Source organism: Hemicordylus capensis, chromosome 6 (genome assembly GCF_027244095.1).
Source record: "Hemicordylus capensis ecotype Gifberg chromosome 6, rHemCap1.1.pri, whole genome shotgun sequence".
Classification (NCBI taxonomy): Eukaryota; Metazoa; Chordata; class Lepidosauria; order Squamata; family Cordylidae; genus Hemicordylus; species Hemicordylus capensis.
In genome coordinates this window covers 42255191-42277745 of record NC_069662.1, presented here as the reverse complement: position 1 = coordinate 42277745, position 22555 = coordinate 42255191, and the positions used below count along the sequence as shown (strand labels likewise).

Sequence of the window (22555 nt, the reverse complement as noted above, 5' to 3'; positions counted from 1 at the left end):
ATGAAAGGATCTGCTTCTCCTCTCCCCCCATGCCGCGTCCCCCTTTTCATTCCCCCCAGTAACTCCCCACAGCTGTACTGGGGGAGGGGGTGGTGATTTCAAAGCAGAGGTCCCAGCTCTCCAACTTGCTGGAAGACTCCCAGCCTGGTTATATTGGAAGCATGTGGAGGAGGAGGGAGGTGTGGGGTTTGGGAACTGTGGGGAGGAAAGGAGAGGGAAGCTGAGATTTCTCCCTGCTTGTTTCTCTCCCCGCAGCGAGGGGACGGAGGAAGCAAGCATGGGTGGTGGGGCAAAGAACTGTCCATACTGCAACACACTAGAACGCATAAAATGCAGGGCAAGGCTCCCTACAATGGAAAAATACAGCTACTTTCCTGCAGCATATTTACAACGTTGTAGGGCAAAAATGCATCATTAAAATTCGAATCAAGTATGGAAAATATGAACGGCACCCTGCTGACGACATAGTGACACTGATATGGAAACACGGGCAATACGGAAGGGCACTTAGCGGACATGTTGCGAGTACGTAGTAGAGACATATTCACATAACTCCTCATGTCTCTAGTGGCCAGAAGAGGTTACTGCAGGTGCTAACCTTCTAACTCTTTAGACTAGGGAATATTCAACTGTGTAGCCCTTCTCACCCCCATCCCTCCCCCAGCGGTACAATCCAGGAAAAGCTCCGTTATAACTTGATTCTACTAGTATTATACACTTCGCTGGTCTCAAGAAGGGATATGAGAGAAGAGAAAGATGTGGCTTGGTGATAGTCATGTGGTAGCCATGGGGCTTGAACCAGGAACCTCATGGCCTGACACTGGGGTGTAGTCTAGCAAACTTCCAGAGTATCTGTGTGTGTACAGGCCTCAGAGCCTTTTTCAGTCACAGAGGGGGTCAAAATGAGGAGTGCCCTGAGACACAAAAAGAAGGATTTGGAAGGGCTAAATCCCCTCCAACTAAAGGGGTGTGATTGTGGTGTTGCAGAGTTACAAAATAGAGGCCTGTTGTTCACTGTGTCTTTGACTAAAAGCATCTGACTAGGAACAATGAACCCCGGGAATGTGGAGCGATCTGCTGGGGACCAAAATGACAACCCATTATTTATTACTACTATTAATGCTATTAATAATAATAATAATAATAATAATATAATATATTTACCCTGGTTTTCCAACCAAAAGAATCTCTCAAAATGGCTCCTAGCCATTAAAATTCCATACACAATGCCACAGCAGGCACTGTGAATAAATGAAAATAAGGCATGCAAATGAAAAGAGAAGCTACACAAGGGAAGGAAGAGAGAAGGGAAAAGCTAGAGGCAGGAACCTTTCTATTCTGTCACTTACTCCTGTTTCTTGTCATCTCTTACAGTTGGAGTTTGCCATGTGCTGGCATTTCCTCCTAAATGTCCGCCTGGTCCAGACTGTGCCATGGACTCCATGTTTGAGGATGACATCAGTATCCTTACCCAAGATGCCCTGGTCCAGGATGACGAGTGGCTGGACAGCCCCAACACTGACCTCTCTAGTGAGATGTGCTCTGCCTCTCACTTTGCTCTCATCACGGCCTACGATGACATCAAGAACCGCCTGACAGGACTGGAGCGGGAGAACGCCAGTCTCAAGCGGAAGCTGAAAATGTATGAAATCAAGGTGGGCAGCAGCTTGTGTATACAGATGCTTCAGTGGGTCTTGTTTACTGTGGTCATGTCTGATTTTCTGGTACCTGTCCATGGGGGAAGTCTTCTCAGCTTAACAGGAAGTGCAAGTAGCTGCCTGGAGTGTCACAATACAAGAGGTTCTGGGGTTCCCTTACAAACTCAAGGGGAGAAAACTCTGGCTTGGAAACCTCAGAACAACAGGTGCTGGGGTAGAGAGCAAAGTGTGTCTCATCTCTAGGTATCTACAAATCCGCTTGCCAGCTCTCCAGAGGCGAGTGCCCCAAGCCCTCTGGCGAGCAGTATACCCAACATCACGCAGTTCTCCTCATCAGAGGTCTCATTTCCACTGCCATCATTTTCCCAAGGGCGGCCCCTTCTCATTGTCCCATTTTCTTATTCGGTTTGAGGAAAGGGGCTCTTGAGTGAGAAAACCCTTGGGAAGGGTACACCATCAACACCCTTACATATAGAAAGAGAGAAGGCAGAGGCAGAAAAATGAATGCTCACCAGCAGCACTAGTGCTAGTCTGGGGAAGGTTGTCAGGTGGGCAGCAGTCAGGATGCTTTGGCAACCCAACTGCTGCTGCCTCTGCCCAAGCACTCTGAGATTGTGCAAAGGGCTAGGTGTTTCTCATGGGAGGTCGTTCTCCTATTACTAGAGTGAGCAACATGCATGCCGTGCCTTATATGGAGGGAGGGAAGGAGGGAGGGAGCAGCTGATGGTAGAAAGAGGTGCATTTGCAGCTCAGCTCCCAAGAGAGGAACCTGCTACTGAAGGGTTCAGATGCTTGGAAATCACCTCTCCTCCCAGTCTGCGGCATCGTGAAATGGGAAAGATGCAAGTTGGAACAAGAGCTCTCAACAGAGAGAGAACAGTGTGCCCTATACCACCACCACTACTACCACTTCCTCTCACAGAGATGTAACAGTCAGTGGTAGGATGGAGCAGGGCCTTTTAGGAAGTGGCCCCATATTCTGGAACACCTGCCAAAAGAAGTTGGATTTCTTGCTCAACTCCATAGGTAAACATCCTTGAAAAACATTTTCATGTGAAATTGTACTTTTTAATGTGAAAAAACTTTTATTATGTATGTATGTATTTATTTATTTATTCGATTTCTATACCACCCTTCCAAAAATGGCTCAGGGCGGTTTACACAGAGAAATGATAAATAAATCAGATAAGATGGATCCCTGTCCCCAAAGGGCTCACATTCTAAGAAAAACACAAGATAGACACCAGCAACAGGCACTGGAGGTACTGTGCTGGGGGTGGATAGGGCCAGTTACTCTCTCCCTGCTAAATAAAGAGAATCACCACGTTAAAAGGTTTCACAGACACAACCCAGACCTGCAGGGGTGGAGGACCTATTAAGATGGTCCGCCTGAGAAGGCTGTTGGATCCAGTAGGATTCCAAAAGGCCTTGGAAGGTTTTGATGTTGGTCCTGCCAGCGATTCTGTCGATGCCCTGGTGGGAACCTGGAATAGGGAACTCACCAGGGCAGTAGACACAATCTCTCATAAGCGTCTCTTCTGATCTGCTTTAAGAGTGGCCCCATGGTATATAGAGGAGTTACGGGGTCTGAAGCAGCAAGGTAGGCGACTGGAGCGCAAGTGGAGGAGAAGGCTTGAATGTGACAGGACACAGCATAGAGCCCATTTGAAGGTTTATGCGGCAGTGGTGCGTGTGGCAAAAAAACAATTCGGGTCTAAGCGCATTGCTTCTGCGGGTTCACGTCCAACAGAGCTGTCCCGGGTTGTGAGGAGTTTAATTCAGGCTCCTTCCAACTCAAACCAATCCCTGGGGCCTTTGTTCTGCTGTGATGCTTTTAATAGGTTCTTTGTGGACAAGAAGATCTCCTGTATTCAGGCCGACTTGGACTCCACTGTTTCTGCAGGGTCTATTAAGGTGGTGTCCAGCAATCCCTCTTGCAGTATTAGATTGGATCAGTTTCAGTCTCTGATGCCTGATGACGTGGACAAGCCGCTTGGGGTGGTGCGGCCTTCCACTTGTTCTCGCCCGACTTGGCTGCTTTTATCTAGCAGGGAGATTGTTGAGGATGGCTTAGTTAATATCATTAACTCATCGCTGAGGGAGGGTAGCATGCCTCCTTGTTTGAAGGAGGCAATGATTAGACTACCTCTTAAGAATCCTTCCCTAGATCCCTCAGTGATGGATAGTTATAGGCCAATCTCCAGTCTCCCATGGTTGGGTAAGGTGATTGAGAGAGTGGCGGCTAATCAGCTCCAGGCAGTTTTGGAGGAAACTGATTATCTAGACCCATTTCAAACTGGCTTTAGAGCAGGCTATGGGGTTGAGTCTGCCTTGGTCAGCCTGATGGATGACCTTTACTGGGGAATCGACAGAGGGAGTGTGACTCTGTTGGTTCTTTTGGATCTCTCGGCAGCGTTCGATACCATCGACCATGGTATCCTTCTGGATCGCCTGGGGGAATTGGGGATAGGAGGCACTGCTTTGCAGTGGTTCCGCTCCTATCTCTCAAGCAGATTCCAGATGGTGAAGCTTGGTGACAGTTCCTCTTTAAAACAGGAGCTATTATATGGAATCCCTCAGGGCTCCATTTTGTCACCAATGCTTTTTAATATTTACATGAAACCGCTGGGTGAGGTCATCAGGAGATTTGGTGCAGGGTGTTATCGTATGCTGATGACATCCAAATCTCTTTCTCCTTATCATCATCATCTTCATCATCAGGAAATGGCATTCACTCCCTAAATGCCTGCCTACAGGCAGTAATGGGCTGGATGCGGTATAACAAATTGAATCTGAATCCAAGCAAGATGGAAGTGCTCATTGTGGGGGGTCGGAATTTAAGGGATGAGTTTGATCTTCCTGTGCTGGATGGGGTTACACTCCCCCAGAAGGAACAGGTACGCAACTTGGGAGTGCTCTTGGATCCAGACCTCACCACGGTATCTCAGGTAGAGGCTATGGCCAGGAGCGCTTTCTATCAGCTTCGGCTGATTCAACAGCTGCATCCATTCCTTGAAATGAATGATCTCAAAACAGTGGTGCATCAGCTGGTAACTTCCAGGCTCAACTACTGCAATGCGCTCTACTTGGGGCTGCCTTTGTACGTAGTTCAGAAACTTCAGTTGGTTCAAAATGCGGCAGCCAGATTGGTCTCTGGGGTAACCCGGAGAGACCATATTATGTCTGTCTTAAAACAGCTGCACTGGCTGCTGATATATTTCCAGGCAAAATACAAAGTGCTGGTTATTACCTTTAAAGCTCTGAACGGCTTGGGTCCGGGTTACCTTAGAGAGCGCCTTCTTCTGTATGATCCCCATCACTCGTTGAGGTTATCTGGAGAGGTCCGTCTCCGGTTGCCACCGGTACGTCTGGTGGCGACTCAGAACAGGGCCTTTTCTGTAGCTGCTCCTGGTCTGTGGAATGCACTCCCAGCAGATATCTGCAGTTTAGGCTCGTTGTTGGCCTTTAAGAGAGCCCTAAAAACCTATTTATTTGGCCTGGCCTTCCAAGGCTTGTAAAGTGTTGTTGTTTTTAAATGTATTTTAATTGGTTTTAAATAGTTTTAATCTCTTTTGAATTGTTTTTATATTGTTTTTAGCTTTGTTTTAATTGTGGGGTTGTTGTGCACCACCCAGAGCCTCTGGATGGTGCGGTTTAGAAATGAAATGAAATGAAATGAAATGAATAGAAGGTACCTCTTTGCCAAGTTAGCAGGGGCTATGATTGTAAACAATAAATGTTTAGTTTGATTTCTTGTGCACCTTCCTGCAGTTCCCATTAATCAGCGAGTTTGGAGAGGAGCGAATCTTCCCATCCTATGACTCCAAGGAGACCTCCCTTCTGAAGACCGAGAAAGCCAATCTCCAGCAACAGCTGAATCAATTCCAGCGTGAGGTGAGCCAGACTTCCCCACATAATAACAACAACAAATGACATTTGTATAGCACTTTCAGGTGTTCAAAGTGCTTCTCACAATATATTGTTGTAATCCTTACAACAGCCCTGTAAGGTAGGTTAGGAAAATGCTTGGGGGGGGGTTGTATCAATCAATCAGAAAATGCTTGGGAGGGGTTTGTATCAATCAATCAGAAAATGCTTGGGAGGGGTTTGTATCAATCAATCAATCAATCTTTATTACGGTCATAGACCAGCATAAAGTATAAGGGTCATTACATGTTAAAAGTGAGAATAGGTAAAAAGTGATTACATATAAACCAGTACATATTAATACTAAAAGGACTAAAAATACTAAAAATAGTAGATAATACACCAAAAGCATGAGGGCCTAAAAGCCTGAGAAGTAATAAAAGTCACAAAAATGCATGAAAGGCATAAAAAAGGTGGGGGGATAAAAAGGGATGTTAAAAAGGTTAAAAGATATGAGAAGACAGAAATACATAAAATCCTGAGTAATAAAACTGGAAAACAGCCAGATTAAAGGTTATAAGGAACAGTAAAAAAGGGAGGTGCGTGAGCAATAGCAGGGCCTGCCCAGAGTCACCAAGGGTCAGATTAAGACTGATAGGACTCACTGCCTGTCATCCGCTGACGAATGCTGATCGCAGCTGCACAGTACCTGGCGATGCTGTATGTGATGTCAGGCTTAGAGTCAGAGTAGCAAGGAGCTGTAGAATTGGCTCAGACGACCTGGATGCTTGCTTAGCAATGGAAGGATGAGAGAGGCGTGAATGTCTCTATAGAAAGAGCAGTAGAGGAGAACATGCTCAGTAGTTTCGATCTGCCCGAGGCCACAGGGGCATAGTTGCTCTGCAAATGGAGTCCTTCTATAATGGCCTTCTAGCACTGCTGAAGGGAGGCCATGACAGCGAGCCAAAGTGAATGCCCTTCTGTGCTTTGGAACCTCCAGTTGGGTGAGTTATGCTGCTGGAGAAACAGAATATCTAAGCCCATCACTTATATGAAATTTTGGGACCCTACTGAGATCTGTTTGGCGCTCAATGTCTATAATGCACTGCTTGAAGGTTGCTTTTGCCTGGTTGTAGCCCATGCTGAGCATGGTCAAGGGAGAAAGGCCCAGGGTAGCTACAGTATTTTTGTGTCAATTGTGTGAATCCAGCTAGATTGGTAATCATCGCGTAGGGTTGGGGGGCAAGACCAATTGGGCAAAAGGATGGTCTGAGCCAATAATAGAGGATGGCCATCCACACCCTAGCCTCCAGTTTGATCAGGCCTGTTGGAAGAGGTTTGTAAAGAGCTAAGACATTTGAGAGTTTAACTCATAGATTCCCCCGCCCCCCGTAGTAGGTTCATTGTACTGTTTTCTCATGTATAGGGGTGCATCAAACAAGAGTAAACTTGAGCATGGAAATACCCTTTGATGTGTTATAGTAGTTATAACCAGACAGCAAGAGCAAAACATTTTTGCTAACACTACTTTAGACTTAACCCTTTTCCATGCAGAGGAACTATTGCTCATGCAAGAGGCAGGAGAAGATGGCTATGCTGGTGAAACCTTCTTTTAACTCAGTGATATTCACTATTTTTCAAGTGGGGACCATGTTTATTTATTATTTTATTTATTTAGCACACCTCTTTTGCCCCTCCCACACGTCTGAAAGAGCACATTTTAGGTCTCAGGGCAGTTCACAACAAACAAATACTAAAAACAATTTAAAACAAATAATAAACAATCAAAAGTTTAAAAAGTTAAAAAGCTAAAAAGCTTGGGTAAAAAGATAAGTCTTTAGACCCCTTTTAAAAGCCACTAGAGATGGGGAGACTCTTACATCCACAGGAAGTGCGTTCCAAAGTCTCGGGGCGACAACAGAGAAGGCCTGTCCCTGGGTGGCCACCAAAAAACATGAAGGTAGCCACAGACGAGCCTCCCCGATGAACGTAGTGGACGATGGGGATCATGTAGAAGAAGACGCTCTCTTAAGTACCATGGGCCTAAGCTGTTTAGAGCTTTATAGGTTATAACCAGCACTTTGTATTTTGCCCGGAAACTTATCGGCAGCCAGTACAACTCCTGTAGTATAGGAGTCATATGGTCTCTTCGAGATGACCCGGAGACCAACCTGGCTGCCGTATTTTGTACTAATTGTAGTTTCTGGACTACGTACAAAGGCAGCCCCACATAGAGTGCATTGCAGTAATCAAGTCTGGAGGTTACCAGCAAGTGTACTACTGTTTTGAGATCATGAACTTCAAGAAACAGACGCAGCTGGCGTATCAGCCGAAGCTGATAGAAAGCGCTTCTGGCCACTGCCTCAACCTGGGAAACCAGGGAGAGGTGTGGATCCAGAAGCACTCCCAGACTGCGTACCTGTTCCTTCTGAGGAAGTGTGACCCCATCTAGAACAGGTAGATCAATATCGCTTCCCGAGTGACGACTGCGCACAATAAGTACCTCCGTCTTGTCTGGATTCAGTCTCAGTTTGTTATCCCTCATCCATCCCATTACTGCTTCCAAGCAGGCATTCAGGGAGGATATACCTTCTCCTGATGATGTTGACATGGAGAAATAGATTTGGGTGTCATCAGCATACTGATAACACCCAGCACCAAATCTCCGGATGATCTCTCCAAATGGTTTCATGTAGATATTAAAAAGCATTGGAGACAGTATGGAGCCCTGAGGGACCCCATATAAAAGCTCAGATTTTGAAGAACAGCAGTCTCCAAGTGACACCATCTGGAATCTGCCAGAAAGGTAGGAGCGGAACAACTGCAAAGCAGTGCCTCCCACCCTCAACACTCTCAGATGTTCCAGAAGGATACTATGGTCGATAGTATCGAAAGCCGCCGAGAGATCCAAAAGGACCAACAGAGTCACACTTCCTCTGTCCATTCCCAATTGGAGATCATCCATCAGGCCGAGCAAGGCAGTCTCCACCCCATAGCCCGCCTGAAAACCAGTTTGAAATGGGTCTAGATAATCAGTTTCCTCCAAGACCGCCTGGAGCTGGGAGGCCACCACCCTCTCAATCACCTTGCCCAACCATGGGAGGTTGGAGACAGGCCTGTAGCTATTAAACTCTGAGGGGTCTAAGGCAGGCTTCTTAAGAATAGGTCTAATAATTGCCTCCTTTAAACAAGGAGGCATCCTGCCCTCCCTCAGAGAGGTATTTATAATTGCCACCAGGCTCTCCACAACAACCCCCTTGCCAGATAGTATAAGCCACGTTGGGCAAGGATCAAGCAGACAGGTGGTAGGACGCACCGTTCCGTGCAGCTTGTCCACATCCTCAGGAGTCACAAACTGAAATTGATCCAGTATAACCACACAAGAGGAGTTGCTGGATACCTCTGCATCTGACACTGCAATAACTGTGGTGTCTAAATCTAGATCTAGATTGACCCGAATACGAGAGACTTTGTCCACAAAAAACTCATTAAAAGCATCACAGCGGGCAACTGATGGTTCGAAATTCAGATTCAGGGGATTAGGGGGCCCTACTAGCCCCCTCACAACCCTGAATAGCTCCGCTGGACGAGAGCCTGTGGAAGCAATATGGGCAGAAAAGAAACACTTCTTTGCTGAACGTATAGCCAGAGCATAGATCTTTAAATGTGCTCTATGTCGTAATCTGTCGGATTCGAGTCAAGTCTTCCTCCACTTGCGCTCCAGTCGTCTACCTTGCCGCTTCAGCTCCCGTAGATCTTCCGTATACCAAGGAGCCATTTTTGAAGCAGGTTGGAGAGGACGCTTAGGAGTGATCATGTCTACTGTCCTGGTGAGCTGATTATTCCAATTCTCCACCAGGGCATCAACCAGATCGCTGGCAGGGCCAACATTAAATCCTTCCAAGGCTTCTTGGAATCCTATTGGATCCAATAACCTTTTTGGACGGACCATTCTAATAGGTCCCTCACCCCTGCAGAGGTGGGATGCAACTGTGAGTCCGACCTTAACCAGATGGTGGTCCATCCATGACAATGGGGAGATCACAGGAGTCCCCACCCACAGAACACCACCCTGATCAGAATGAAAGATCAAATCAAGAGTATGACCAGCAACATGTGTCGGTCCAGAGACCACTTGGGATAGGCCCATAGTTGTCATGGCCGCTATGAACTCCTGAGCTGCACCAGACAACCCAGTCCCAAAGTGGATATTGAAGTCTCCCAGCAACATAAGCCTGGGGGACTCCAACACCAAACCCAAAACCAAGTCCGCGAGCTCAGTTAGGGACTCTGTTGGGCAGCGGGGTGATTGGTATACCAACAGAAGTCCCCATCTATCCCTGGTCCCCAAACGTACATACACACATTCAATATGATCAGACACTCTGATAGGGATCCTGGTAAGGGAGATATTATCCTTAAAAGACCACAGCTACTCCACCTCCCCGCGCACACTCCCTTACCTGCTCCTCTACGGAGTACCCTGGAGGGAGAAGCTGGGCCCAAACTGGGCCCCCAGCCTCCCCTAACCAAGTCTCTGTGATACACTCCAGGCCAGCCCCTTCATCCCTGATCAAGTCATGGATTACTTCAGATTTGTTTTGGACTGACCTGGCGTTACAAAGGAGCAAGGCAAGGTTCTGTGGGTTGTTGGCACTGCTCCCCAAGGTCAAAGAGCTGGCAGGGCAGCCAGAAGAGGAAACAGCTATTAGGTTTCTGATTTCCCTTCTCCTGCAACGGCCTGCTGACCTGCCAACGTAACAACTTCTATTCCCCACCACCACTGGAATAACTGCACCGAGACCTATGGACACGCCCTCCGATCTCCCCATCTCCAGACAGGCTCCAAAACATTCAAAACAAATCTTACCCAAGCCTTATCTCAGCCACCCCCCCAACCCAAACGATACTGAAGCGGGGGGGATGGCCCTCGCCGCTCCCCGAAGTGGCTCCCCAAAGGGGCGACCCCCTTTGGTGCTGCCCCTTCGGTGACGGCCCCGCCGGTGGTGGTCCCACCGCCACTGGCAGTCTCCTAAGTAGCCCAGGGGCGGGCAGATGGAAGCCCAGGACCCCAGTCCTGCCAACAACAGAGCTGGCAGGCAGAAGTCCCACAGGCAGGCAGACAGCAGCAGATGGCAAACAGATGACAAACAGCAGAGGAGCCACACCCAGCACAGGCTCTCACCCTGTGCCTCTTACTGGTGGATGGACTTGCTCCTCTGCTGGGCACGGGGAACAGGCAGCAGGCAAAAAAAAAATTGAAACAAAAAAACCATTCAATGTGAAAGCCATTTCCCTCTGTGCTGACCTCTTTACAGTATTGCACTTCTGTGCTGGGAGGGCCCTTTAAGAGAGACAGAGCCCCCTCTTAAGAGTTTTAGGAGGAAAGCACTAGGAAGCGCTACACTTCCCCATGCTCTGTGAATGCCTTACAAGATGGTGCAGGGGCTCAGGAGGAAGCACAGCACTGAACAGTAAGAATGGTTGTCTCCACATGATGCCAAGGGGACTTTGCAGAGCATTCAGCCCAATAAACAATTACCCAGAGAGCCACACTTAGGGGTAATGGGGCCTGCCACTGGCCCCTGGGCCTTACAGTACAGAACTCGAGAACTGGCCAGTCTAGTTGCTTGGGAAACTTCTATCTACCAAGTAAAGCCACTTTCCTTAATCACAACTGCTTCTGCTGTTAGAGGGACTCTGTTTGCCCGCCCCTTTCCCCACTGAGATCTCCTGTTGCTGCCATTTCTGCTGCTCTTCCAGGGAGGGAGAGTTTTCTGGTTTTGTTTTTACAGAGGGCAAATATATGCACACCTACACTGGCATGAGGCAGCCCACAGTTTATTTATGCACTTTGAAGATTTGTAGTGTACTTTTCTCATCGAGACTCAAATTGCTTACAATAAATAATTGAAATACAGAATTTGTGTAAATTGATACTTTTGAAACATAAGCATATTTTTCTGCGAGTATTCCATTTAGTGTTTTCTTCTACGTTTTGTTTTTTCATTTTTAAAATTGAAATTGACCATTTCTCCCCTTTACCTCTCTATACTGAGCACAAATGAGGTAAAATTGACAACATCCCTGTCAATTTCACCACCTTCTTTTTCATCTTCTCTTTTCTTTCCTGTTTTGAAAAGAGAACAGTTTCTGGTCTACAATTTCAGCTCCAGGAACTCTGTAGCACAGGGATGATATTGTAGAAAGGTAATGGAGAAAGGTGAGGTTACAGACCATCACTGACCACATCACAAGCTACTTCTCAAAACCAAATTAGACAACAGCACTGTGTCAATTCTGGCCTCAAATACTTGTGCTAGAAGCTCCAAAAGATGCTAAAAGCCAGCAGTTAAAAACAATGCAGGATAACATCTGAGAAAGAACAGCAATGCAGAAGTTTGAGAGGAACATTGATGAGGCCAGTCACTATCCAATAAGCCTAACTTGACTTACAGTGTTCTTGTAAGCATAAAATTGGGGAGATGGAGAGGAGATCGCTCACATTAAGCACCTTTGTAGAACAATGGGATACAAAGGTAATAAACAAATGAAAACTGTTCAGCAGTCACATTGTGCAAGCACATAATTTGGTATGTGGCACAAGAGTCAGAATTCTATGATTCTCTGCTTGCATCATGTTTTCTTTTGTCATAAAAATAATTTCCAGCACTTGTCCAAGGGAAGGACTGAAGCTCAGTGGTAGAGTTCTTTTTTGTATGCTGAAAATCCCAGGTTCAACCCCTGACATCTCCAGATGCAGCTGTCTGAAACCCTAGAGATCTGCTGTAGGTGTAGACCAAGCCTGCTCAACTTCGGCCCTCCTGCAGATGTTGGCCTACAATCCCCATAATCCCTGGCTATTGGCAGCTGTGGCTGAGAATTATGGGAGTTGTAGTCCAAAAACACCTGGGGGGCCTAAGTTGAGCAGGCCTGGTGTAGACAGTATTACGCTAGATGAACCAATGGTTTGACTTTGTATAAGGCAGCATCACCAGATGTCCACTAATGGCTATGACAAAAGGCTTGAAAACATGTAGCCAGTGCCTGGTGAAATCTGATGCCAGAAGGAGGTGTCAGATTTCAGGAATTCCAGTGACTTGCTTCTGGTGTTCTGCGTTACTCTTGCAGCTCTCCACAGCTGATGAAATGAGAATAAGTTATGCCAAATAAACCAATATGCAGATATGTTTAATTTGCTTAACATATTCAAGATAGGTTAAGCAAACCTATCTTGTAGAGAAGAGAGCTGGTCTTGTAGTAGCAAGCATGACTTGCCCCTTAGCTAAGCAGGGTCTGCCCTAGTTGCATATGAATGGAGCATTGTAAGATATTCCCTTCAGGGGATGGAGCCGCTCTGGGAAGAGCATCTGAAGTTTCAAGTTCCCTCTCTGGCTTCTCCATGATAGGGCTGAGAGAGATTCCTGCATGCAACCTTGGAGAAGCCCCTGTGAGTCTGTGAAGACAAAGACAATACTTAGCTAGCTAGACCAATGGTCTGACTCAGTATATGGCAGCTTCCTATGTTACTATATTCCTATGTTCCAAGATGCAGAATTAAGCTTTTCTTGGCATTGTATTTACCAAGAATATTCTGAACCACTGGGTTTACACAGTTTTGTTCATGATGGCTTTGTTGCTTGAACTCAGGAGTTAACCATGCAGATGGTGTATCACCTGTTAAAACTAGAGATGAATGAACCCACCAAGATAATTATGTGGGGCAGTCTACTCCACTTATGGTGAATTGTTTTGTGAAATTCAGGCAACCTGACAAAGCCTGATGAAATAGAACCTGTTCTGAATGTTGTTGAGACCCTCTTGCCTCAGGCTTAGAGGCCTCAGCGTATTCATAGCCTCCTTGGCAAACCTCACAACTGCCTGCTTGGAGTAATTTATGGGGGAGGAGAGCCAGTTCACACCATAGTACACAGAATTGCTTGGAGTCCCTTCATAGCATCATTGCATTGGAGGGATCTTGTAGGCCAAGCCATGAAGTCCAGCCCCTCCTCAAGCAGGAAATCCTGAATCCTACTCAGTGGGATAATGTAACTGACATGCACCAAGTTTTAGAGACGTTCCCACGAGTGTGGCTTTGGTTGTGTGTGTTTTGCTTTTTTGGTTCTTGTTTTTGCAGTCAGGGAATATTTCATGTAGACGTCTAGTTAAGATCTCCCCATTCCCAAGCCTCAGCATGTTTATTATCTCGTTCAGTTCTGACCAGAAGATAACAAAAGAATTTGTGGAAATGATGTTGCAATCAGTTTCCAAACATTTCATTTTTCCAATACGCTTTCATTTTAACCTCTTCTTCAGAGTTCAAGGAGAACCAACATAGCTATTTAACAAAAGGGTTTTGTTACGCAGTTCTCTTTAGAACGTAGCCAGTTAATGTAAAATTAGAGCCAGCTAATTGTAGTATGTTCTTCTTGAATTTTATTTATTTATTTATGACATTTCTATACCGTCCTATCCATCCAAAAGCTCTGGGTGGTGTACAGCAATCAAAAAACAGCATGGCGTAGTGGTTAGAGTGCTGGAATTGGATCAGGAAGACCCGAGTTCAAATCCCCATTCAGCCATGAAGCTCACTGGGTAACTCTGGGCTGGTCACATATCTTGCAGTCTATCCTATCTCACAGGGTTGTTGTGAGGATAAACATAGCCATGTAAAGTCATTCGTCGCCACCCACGGATATCCCAATCATGATTTTAAGTATCCATGACTGGGAAATTGCGGCAGGTCTCACCAGTTGTGACCTGAGTATCCGCAGTTTGGTGAGATTTTGGGGCAATTTGGAGTGGGAGTTTTGTAATTTCTGGGGGTCAGGGGTGATTTTTTCTATTTCTAACTGTATTTTTTGGTCTTTTCCTGACCGTGATTCCTCTACCCCACTGTTTCCAATGTATTTCTATTGCTCTCCAACTGTGGATTTGCCAGCTGTGAGGTTTTCCCAGAACAGAATCCTTGTGGTTGGCAGCGGATGACTGTACTCCACTCTGCGCTCCATGGAGGATGAGCAGGATATAGATGTAAACAAAACAAACCCAAAACCAACAAACAAACAAACAACTGTTTGAAACCATCAGCTTAAAACAAATTTTAAAACAGTTTAAAACCAGTTAGAAAACATTTAAGACCAATTTTGACTTACAAATGAACTGTAAGCCTTTTACATTTTAAACTGCTTTATCTTGAGGCAGACCATTGGTCAGTTTAGCCCAGTATTATATCTTCTGTCCGGCAGCGATTCTCCAAGGCCCCCGGAACTTCCTGTTTATAATGACATGTTTCCTGAGATGGATAGCTGCCATTCTGCTCCTTGCACGTTTCCATACATTTCAGTAAGGGCTGAAAAACCCACTGTTCTTTGTTTGGTTAAATGCATTTTGAATTGAAGTTTTCAACATGAAAAGGCTAAAGAACATTCTTGCAAAATTTAAGGTAATTTACAACCTTTTATCAGAGCAATAATCAATCTTGTTTATATTTTGCCCATAACTTTTGGTTGTGAAAATCTGTAAAACTACTTGGCAACTCTTGAAAATGATTCCTTCCCTGAATCTAACTAGATGTGTTTGTGTTATATCTTGTTAAATTGTATTAGCATGTTGAGAAACATGGCTTTTAAAAGCTGAATCGAAACTGTTTTGAAATCCGCTGCGGGGAGAGGGAGGTGGAAAAGTTAGAACTTTGGCAGGAAGTTTTTCACACCCGGTTTTTAGTTTGCATCTCCTCTAGAATGGAGGCATGAATTCACAGATCGGCCAAATTTACCCCAAAGTCCATGCGAGTTGGGGGGGGCATTTCACACACAATTTGGGGTTTTTATTGGATGTTAGGATCTTTGTTCCCTCTAAACAGGGATTCCCAGATGCTGTTGACTACAACTCCCATAACCCCCAAGCAAAAGCCATTGCAGCTGGGGATTCTGGGAGTTGTAGTCAACAACATCTGGGACTTCCTGTTCGAGAAAACACTGGTTAGAGTGTAGCCCGATTTATATCCGGGGTTAAAAAAAAATCTGCTTTTTGCACCTGTTTTTTTTTTTTGGCAACTTCAAATTTGCATTAAAGCCTCTCAGTAAACCTGCAGTAAAGCCTGCTGTCTGGGAAAGCTCCTGGAGATGGATGATAGCCCCCCCACCCACCCACCCAAGCTAAACGTAGTTTGGAAGAAAGAATGATACACAAATCTATGCATAATAATCCCACTTTCACCTCTGTTAAACAGCTTGGGCAGGGTTTTGTATTGTCTTAAAACTTTCAAGACCTGTTTGATCAGAGGCAATGGAAAGACAAAATAAATCTGTATACCACAGGAGGCAAAGCCTTTCTCAGACACCTTCAGCTCCCTTTGACTGTGTAAAGACATGTATGCAAACATGAGTGAGTGCTGGCCTTTTTGCTGTGGGACAGACTCTGCTTCTCCCCGCTTTCACTCCTCAGAGTGTGTGTACATACCTGGCTCCTAATTCAATGCAGAGTGTGTTACACATTCTCTCCCAACTGCCAGACAGTCTGTCCTCTTCATTTTTACTTTGCTTTTCAACTATTCATGTGGTTGTCTGCTCAAAGGTTTGTTTAGTGTTTTCTTTTTCATTTTAAAGCTTTTTTTTTACACTTAGAAATCTCCTTCAAGAAGGAAGTCTGTGACTTCACAATTTCCACATGGACTGACCAATGAGCACTGGGCACAGCCCTGCTCCGAGAAGGAGGAATGTGGCACAGTGATTAATACAAGTGCTGGCCAATCAGTGCTGAGTAAATTTGGCTTGTGTTCCAAACCAGAAGAACAGCTTTCCTCTGAACTCGGTCTGTGAGTGAAAGTATAAGGCTCAGTGCTAAAATCACATACAGCTGCACACATCCTTAAATGATATTGTCTGTTTTTTTGTGTTTGAGATTGGGCAATTCACTTGCTGTTGCTGATCCATGATTTTTGTTTTCTGCTTCCCCCTCGCAGCTGCAGAAAAACAAGGAGAGGGAAGAACAGCTGGGTGAGATGATCCAGGCCTATGAAAAGCTGTGTGTAGAGAAGACTGACCTCGAGTCAGAGTTGGGGCAGATGGTGCGTTCTGCCCAGTCTTTCTGCAGCGGGGTCACAAGTCAGGCTGTGCCCTCCTTTGCATGGTTCTGTTTGCATGAGCTTGCAACGGGAGATGATGGCTAGGTTTGCGGCTGCCCTGGCTGCAGCACAGCTTTGCTGTCGAAACACACCTCCAAATGAAGATTTGGAGCATCACCCAGAATCCCTGCCTGAAGGACCTTCCAGAGCACACAGAGAGGTCTTTCATACAGTCAAAAACTGTGTTCTACCCAGGTTTGGGAGCTGTGTGTGCTCGGCTGGGTATAAGCAAGGTAGGAGGGAAACCTGGGTAGAAGTGATTGTGTGGAAGCAAGGAGGAAAACCTGGGTAGCTTTTCCTCCTACCTTGCTTCTACACAATCACTTCTACCTAGGTTTTCCTCCTACCTTGCTTCCACACATAGCTCTCAAACCTGGGTAGAATACGGTTTTTTTATTTGTGTGAATGACCTCAGAATGTTTTTCCAGTTTAAACTGGGCTGGGATTTGGTGGTGAGGTTAAAACCTTCATGGAAGAAAAGAGGGTTTTGCCTTCTCTGATTTTATTGCATGTCTTAATTTGTGCTTTTTGCCTCCCAAATACAATCTGCCATGATCCCTAAATGCTTCTGGGAAGTTCATAGGTTATTAGTTCTCAGCAGCTGGGAACAGGACATATTCTGTCTTTTGCACTTCTGATTGCCTTTGCTCATAGCCACCAAGAGATTGTATCTCTTTAGCATTATAATAACATATTAAAGTGTGTTAGCAAAGAACATAATAGTTGCCTGCATAGGTCACATTAAGGGTCATCTAGTTTCTTCAAGTTCACAAGCAATACATGATGAAGATCCATTCCTTTGTTGTTTGTCCCCTGGCATCTATTAACTGGGATATACTACTCCAAATCAAGAGGTTCAATTTTTACCAATCATACTTGTTGAGGCTCTCCATATGAGCAGTGTGGAGAGCCGGATGGGATTTGGCGGGGAGAGCGGGCTTGGCCCACTCTCCCCGCAGGTGATCATACAGCCCTCCCTGGGCGGCCGCATCAACCGCCCACATGATAACCGGCTCCATTATGGAGCTGGTTGGAGCTGTGAGGATGGGGGGCCCCCAGGCCCCCAGAAGGCCCCATGCAAGTGCGTGGGGCATTCTGGGGAGAATCCTGAGGCCAGGAGGCTTGCTGCAGCGTCTCATTTGGGGGTCTCCTCGTGAGTTGCCATGGTGCGGAGCCATGCTGCAGTGACTCACAATCACAAAGACGGGGTTAGCGGAGTGCTTGCTCCTCTAACCTCATTTTAGAGGAGGGGTATTTAGGTGGGCCCAGTGGTTCCCATAACCACTGGAAAGTGGGCTGGGCTCCCTTAGCCTGCTTTCCAGTGGTCGTGAGAATAGCCTCCATACCTCCACAGTGATAAAAATCAACAGGACTCTGCCTGCAGTCTCAGTGGTAAAGATCAACAGGGCTCTGCCTGCAGATGTACAGGTAACTGTCTGTAATAATAAATCCATCCATTCATTAATTAGACAGAATACAGAAGGAAAAGGGAGAATGGGGAGGGCAAGAAGAAATACAGAAAAGGTTCTTAGGAGAATGAGAACAAGAGTCAAGAACAAAAAAGGAAAAAAGCTGGAGAGAAGACAGAAGAGTCGGAGAGAGAGATCCTGGTAGAAAAGCATTTAAAAATAGACAAGGTTTTGCTTTCATCTGGTTAACTCTCGGAGCACCAGTAACATTGTTCAGGAAACCAGAATGAAGGAAAAACTGTTCAGGATCAAAGCAGACTTGGGAGTTAAGATTTCAGACCAGGAGGATGGGAGATTGTCAGGGACTTTCAGATTTAAAAACCTATTTTGCAAGTTGGCTGGGCGGTGGTTAAAGGCCAAGAATTCAAAGTGGCAAAGTAAACAGATTGCTTGTCATCATCCTTTCTATCTCCCCCTCTCCATTTTTGTTCTCTCCACAGAGAGCACTGGTTGAGACTCATTTGAATCGGATCCGAAGCCTGGAGCAACAGCTGAGGCAAAGAGACGGCAACTCATTCCAGAACCTCAACTCTCAGCTGCAAAATCAGGAAGTCCAGTACCTCTCGCTTCATGGCAACCATGGTGAATCTTTTGATTTCTGGGCTGGGGAAAGGGGTTGTTTTTCTCTGCAGACACCTGTGCAGGCCCCACTTGACACAGGCAGGGCTGGCCCTCTGGGTGGCTGAGCTGGGCAGCCACCCAGGGCACCTTCCTGAAAGGGAGAGTTAAGCTTGGTGGCTCAGTGTTTGTTGAATATATGGCCCATGAGAGATCAGCCATATTCCAGAAGTGGAGCAGGAGAAAGCCCTGGCAGCAAGGCAGCAAACGATTGAGGGGTAGCTCAGGGCCCTTTTCATGGGCATTGCTAAGAAGGTCTGGGAAAAGAAGGGCCTCTTGCACTACTAGGATTTGCAATCCTACACAAGCAACACATCTTGACAATGGTGATAAACTAACTGGGGAGTGGGGGATACTACAGGCACTCCTTGTCTAGGATGCTTTTATCTAGGACTGGCCCTAGTCACAGGACATGTGTGCCAGATGTCAACTTTGGGATTGCAGCTTTCTCTATCAGAGATGGGCTTGGATCAGCCAGTGGTCTAGAGTAATGGCCAAAAGTGTGAGATATGCCCCCAACTCACAGCTAATTTCACCCATAAATGTAGTAGACTGTTTCGGTTCCCTATCTGCAAAATGGGTAATAGCAAGTAGTAATACTGGTTTGCCTTTCCGGGATATTGCAAGGACTATTGAGATGATTGACCAGGTTTATGAGAGAACTAGTGTGTGCCCTTCCTTCCCTGAACTTGAATTTGGAAACATCAGTTACCTGTTGTGGCATTTTTAATGAGTTTTTTATGGATAAAATCTCTCGTATTTGGGCCGACCAGGACTTCATTTTTATCACAGAATCTGTAGTGGAGGTGTCCAGTGACTCCTCTTTTATAGTGAGCTTGGATCAGTTTCAGTCTGTGACTCTTGAAAATGTGGACAAGCTGCTTGGAGTGGTGTGGCCTACCACGTGTTCTCTTGACCCTTGTCCTGTGTAGCTTATACTCTCTGGTAGAGAGGTTGTTGGAGGAGGTCTAGTAGACATCATAAATGTTTCTTTGAGGGAGGGCAGAATGCCTTCCTGTCCTAAGGAGGCAGTTATTAGATCTCTCTTGAAGAAGCCTACATTGGACCCCTCGGAGTTAAGAAATCGTAGGCCTGTCTCCAACCTTCCATGGTTGGGCAAGGTAATTGAAAGAGTGGTGGTCTCTCAGCTCCAGATGGTTCTGAATGAAACAGATTATCTTGATCAATTTCAAACTGGCTTTTGGGTGGCCTATGTGGTGGACACTGCCTTGGTCAGCCTGATGGGTGATCTCCAACAGAGTATTGACAGAGAGTGTGACTCTTTTGGATCTCTTGGTGGCTTTTGATACCATTGACCATGGTATCCTTCTGGAGCATCTGAAGGGGTTGTGAATGGGAGGCACTGTTTTACAGTGGTTCTGCTCCTACCTCTTGGACAGATCCCAGATGGTGTTGCTTGCAGACTGTTGCTCTTCAAAACAAGAGCTCCTGTATGGAGTCCCACAAAGCTCCATACTGTCTCCAGTGCTTTTTAACATCTACATGAGAGATTGCAGGGGAGTAATAGCAGGAGAGAGGGCGTGCCCTCAACTCCTACCTGTAGGCTTCCAGCGGCATCTGGTGGGCCACTGTGTGAAACAAGATGCTGGACTAGATGAGCCTTCAGCCTGATCCAGCAGGGTTGTTTTTATGTTCTTATAATCAGGAGATTTAGTGCAGGGTTGTAGCAGATTAAAGCCTTTGTCTCAGAGCTAGCTCATGTGAGGGAAAGAAAATGCTGAGTCATCCCTGCTGAGCTGTCTGAGTGGGCTTCTCATGAAATTATTCTGTATTTGCAGTAGATTCAAAATACTGCTGCCACCACCACCCCTTATTGACAGAGCCTGAACTCTCCTGAGATTTGGGGTGGAATATCTCAGGGAAAACTCTCTTAATTTTGCTATTGGACAAGTACAAACAAACCTTCCACATGTATACCTACATGTGGTGATAAAACTGATAGCTACTGAGCACTTGAGGACGTGTTTGCACCAGAGAAATCCTCCCTTCGCCCCTGCTTTTCCCCTGAGTTAAAAACCAACACTGAGAGACTTGTAAAAAAGAAAACAACAACAAAAACCAGTTTTATTCAAGTACTAGCTTTCTTAGATACACTCAAAAATACTTAGTAGGTTACAAAAATAGGTTGTCTTAGGATTCAGTTTAGGTTGCATTTACACTTAGATGTTTATAGAGTCTTTTGCAACACCTTAGTTGGGTTGAGCATAGGCTAGTGTTACTTATTTCAATTCCATTGCAGGTGAACTGTAATAGAACAGTATCTGGGATATGCAGAGCACACAAACACAAAAGAAATTAAAAAATCCTAACGTGCAGTTTGACTAAACAAATTGTTCCCTGTGCTGAATTCCCTTTTCCTTGAAAACTCACCAAAACTCTGGATGAGAATCAAGCTTCCTTCAATCTTGTCTTTCAAGAATCTGCAGAGCTACTCAATGAGATAAATCTTCCATGAGGGAGCAAACTCCATGCCCCTCACTAAAGCCTTTCCGCACGCACTTTTCTCCAACAAAGACTTCCCTTCTTCCTTCCAGAATCCCCCCTGAAACTCTCCTGTCCCACCCACCTTGTGTACTGATTCGTTGAGCCCTGGAGCTCAACAGCCTGTCAGTCAAGACAAGGGTTCACTCCCTGTTAACTCTTTAGAGGGAGGAGAGGCTAGTCACTACAAGGGTGTTAACACTATGCTGATGACACCCAAATTATCTCTCCATGTCGTCATCATCATGAAAAGGCTTAACTTCCCCAAATAGCTGCCTGGAGGTAGTGGTGGGCTGGATGATGATAACAAACTGAGACGGAATTCAAATAAGATTGAAGTACTTATTGTATGGGGTCAGAATACAGGAGACAACTTCTATCTGCCTGTCCTGGATGGGTTACACTGCCCCCAGAAGGAACAGGTATGCGGTCTGCAAGTGCTTCTGAATCCAAACCTCTCTCTGATGTCTCAGGTTGAGGCAGTGGCTAGAGGTGCTTTCTGTCAGCTTCGACTGATACACTAGCTGCGACCATTTCTTGAGGTAAATGACATCAGAACAATAGTGCAAATGCTGGTAACTTCCAGACTTAATTACTGTATGCTCTATGTGGGGCTGCCTTTGTATGAGTACAGAAACTTCAATTGGTGCAAAATGTGGCAGCCAGGTTGGTCTCTGGGTCATATTGAAGAGAGCACATTACACCTATACTAAAAGAATTGCACTGGCTACCAATATGTTTACTGGCAAAATACAGAGTGCTGGTTATAACCTATAAAGCCCTAAGCAGCTTAGGTCCAGAGTATTTAAGAGAATGCCTACTTCATTATGATCCCCACCACCTATTGAGATAATATGGGGCAGTCTGTCTGCAGTTGCCACCAGCTCATCTGGTGTCTACTTAGGGACAGGCCTTCTCCATTGTTGCCCCAAGGCTTTGGAATGCGCTCCCTGTTGAAATCTCTATCCATCTAACTATCTATCTATCTACTTATTTTATTGTTCAATTTCTATGCTGCTTTTAATTAAAATAATCTCAAAGCTGTTTAGAATATAGTTAAAACAATGCACAATTAAAATACAAAAAATACATATATTAAATATAAATATCAAGATAATAGCTCTATTTAAAAGTTTAAAAACCTATATAGAACAATAAGACACAAAACATAAAGAAGCAGCAGTGAAAACTGTATTCTCATATAAAATAAAGAGCATCCCTATCTCTGATAACATTTGAAAAGGCAGTTAAGACATATTTTTTCACCCAGGCTTTTAATTAAACTCATACATTTTAACATTGTTTTCAATTTT

The 22555-nt window shown here is 45.5% G+C and overlaps 1 protein-coding gene across 7 annotated transcripts in view; it reads left to right on the top strand.

Annotated features, from left to right (window-relative positions):
• Positions 1 to 22555, top strand: part of TBKBP1 (TBK1 binding protein 1) — a 113030-nt gene that overhangs the window by 24042 nt on the left and 66433 nt on the right. For 3 of the 7 annotated variants that reach the window (XR_008310375.1, XM_053265251.1, XM_053265245.1), the window contains exons 1-5: positions 641 to 766; positions 1375 to 1655; positions 5430 to 5552; positions 16492 to 16596; positions 18563 to 18704. Coding sequence is in view for 6 of the 7 variants with exons in the window: in XM_053265251.1 (XP_053121226.1) it covers positions 757 to 766; positions 1375 to 1655; positions 5430 to 5552; positions 16492 to 16596; positions 18563 to 18704 (661 nt within the window). In the remaining variant the exon portion in view is untranslated. Of the gene's footprint in view, positions 1 to 592; positions 767 to 1374; positions 1656 to 5429; positions 5553 to 16491; positions 16597 to 18562; positions 18705 to 22555 lie in introns of those variants that run through there. The other 4 variants (XM_053265248.1, XM_053265246.1, XM_053265249.1 and 1 more) reach the window with 3 other exon arrangements.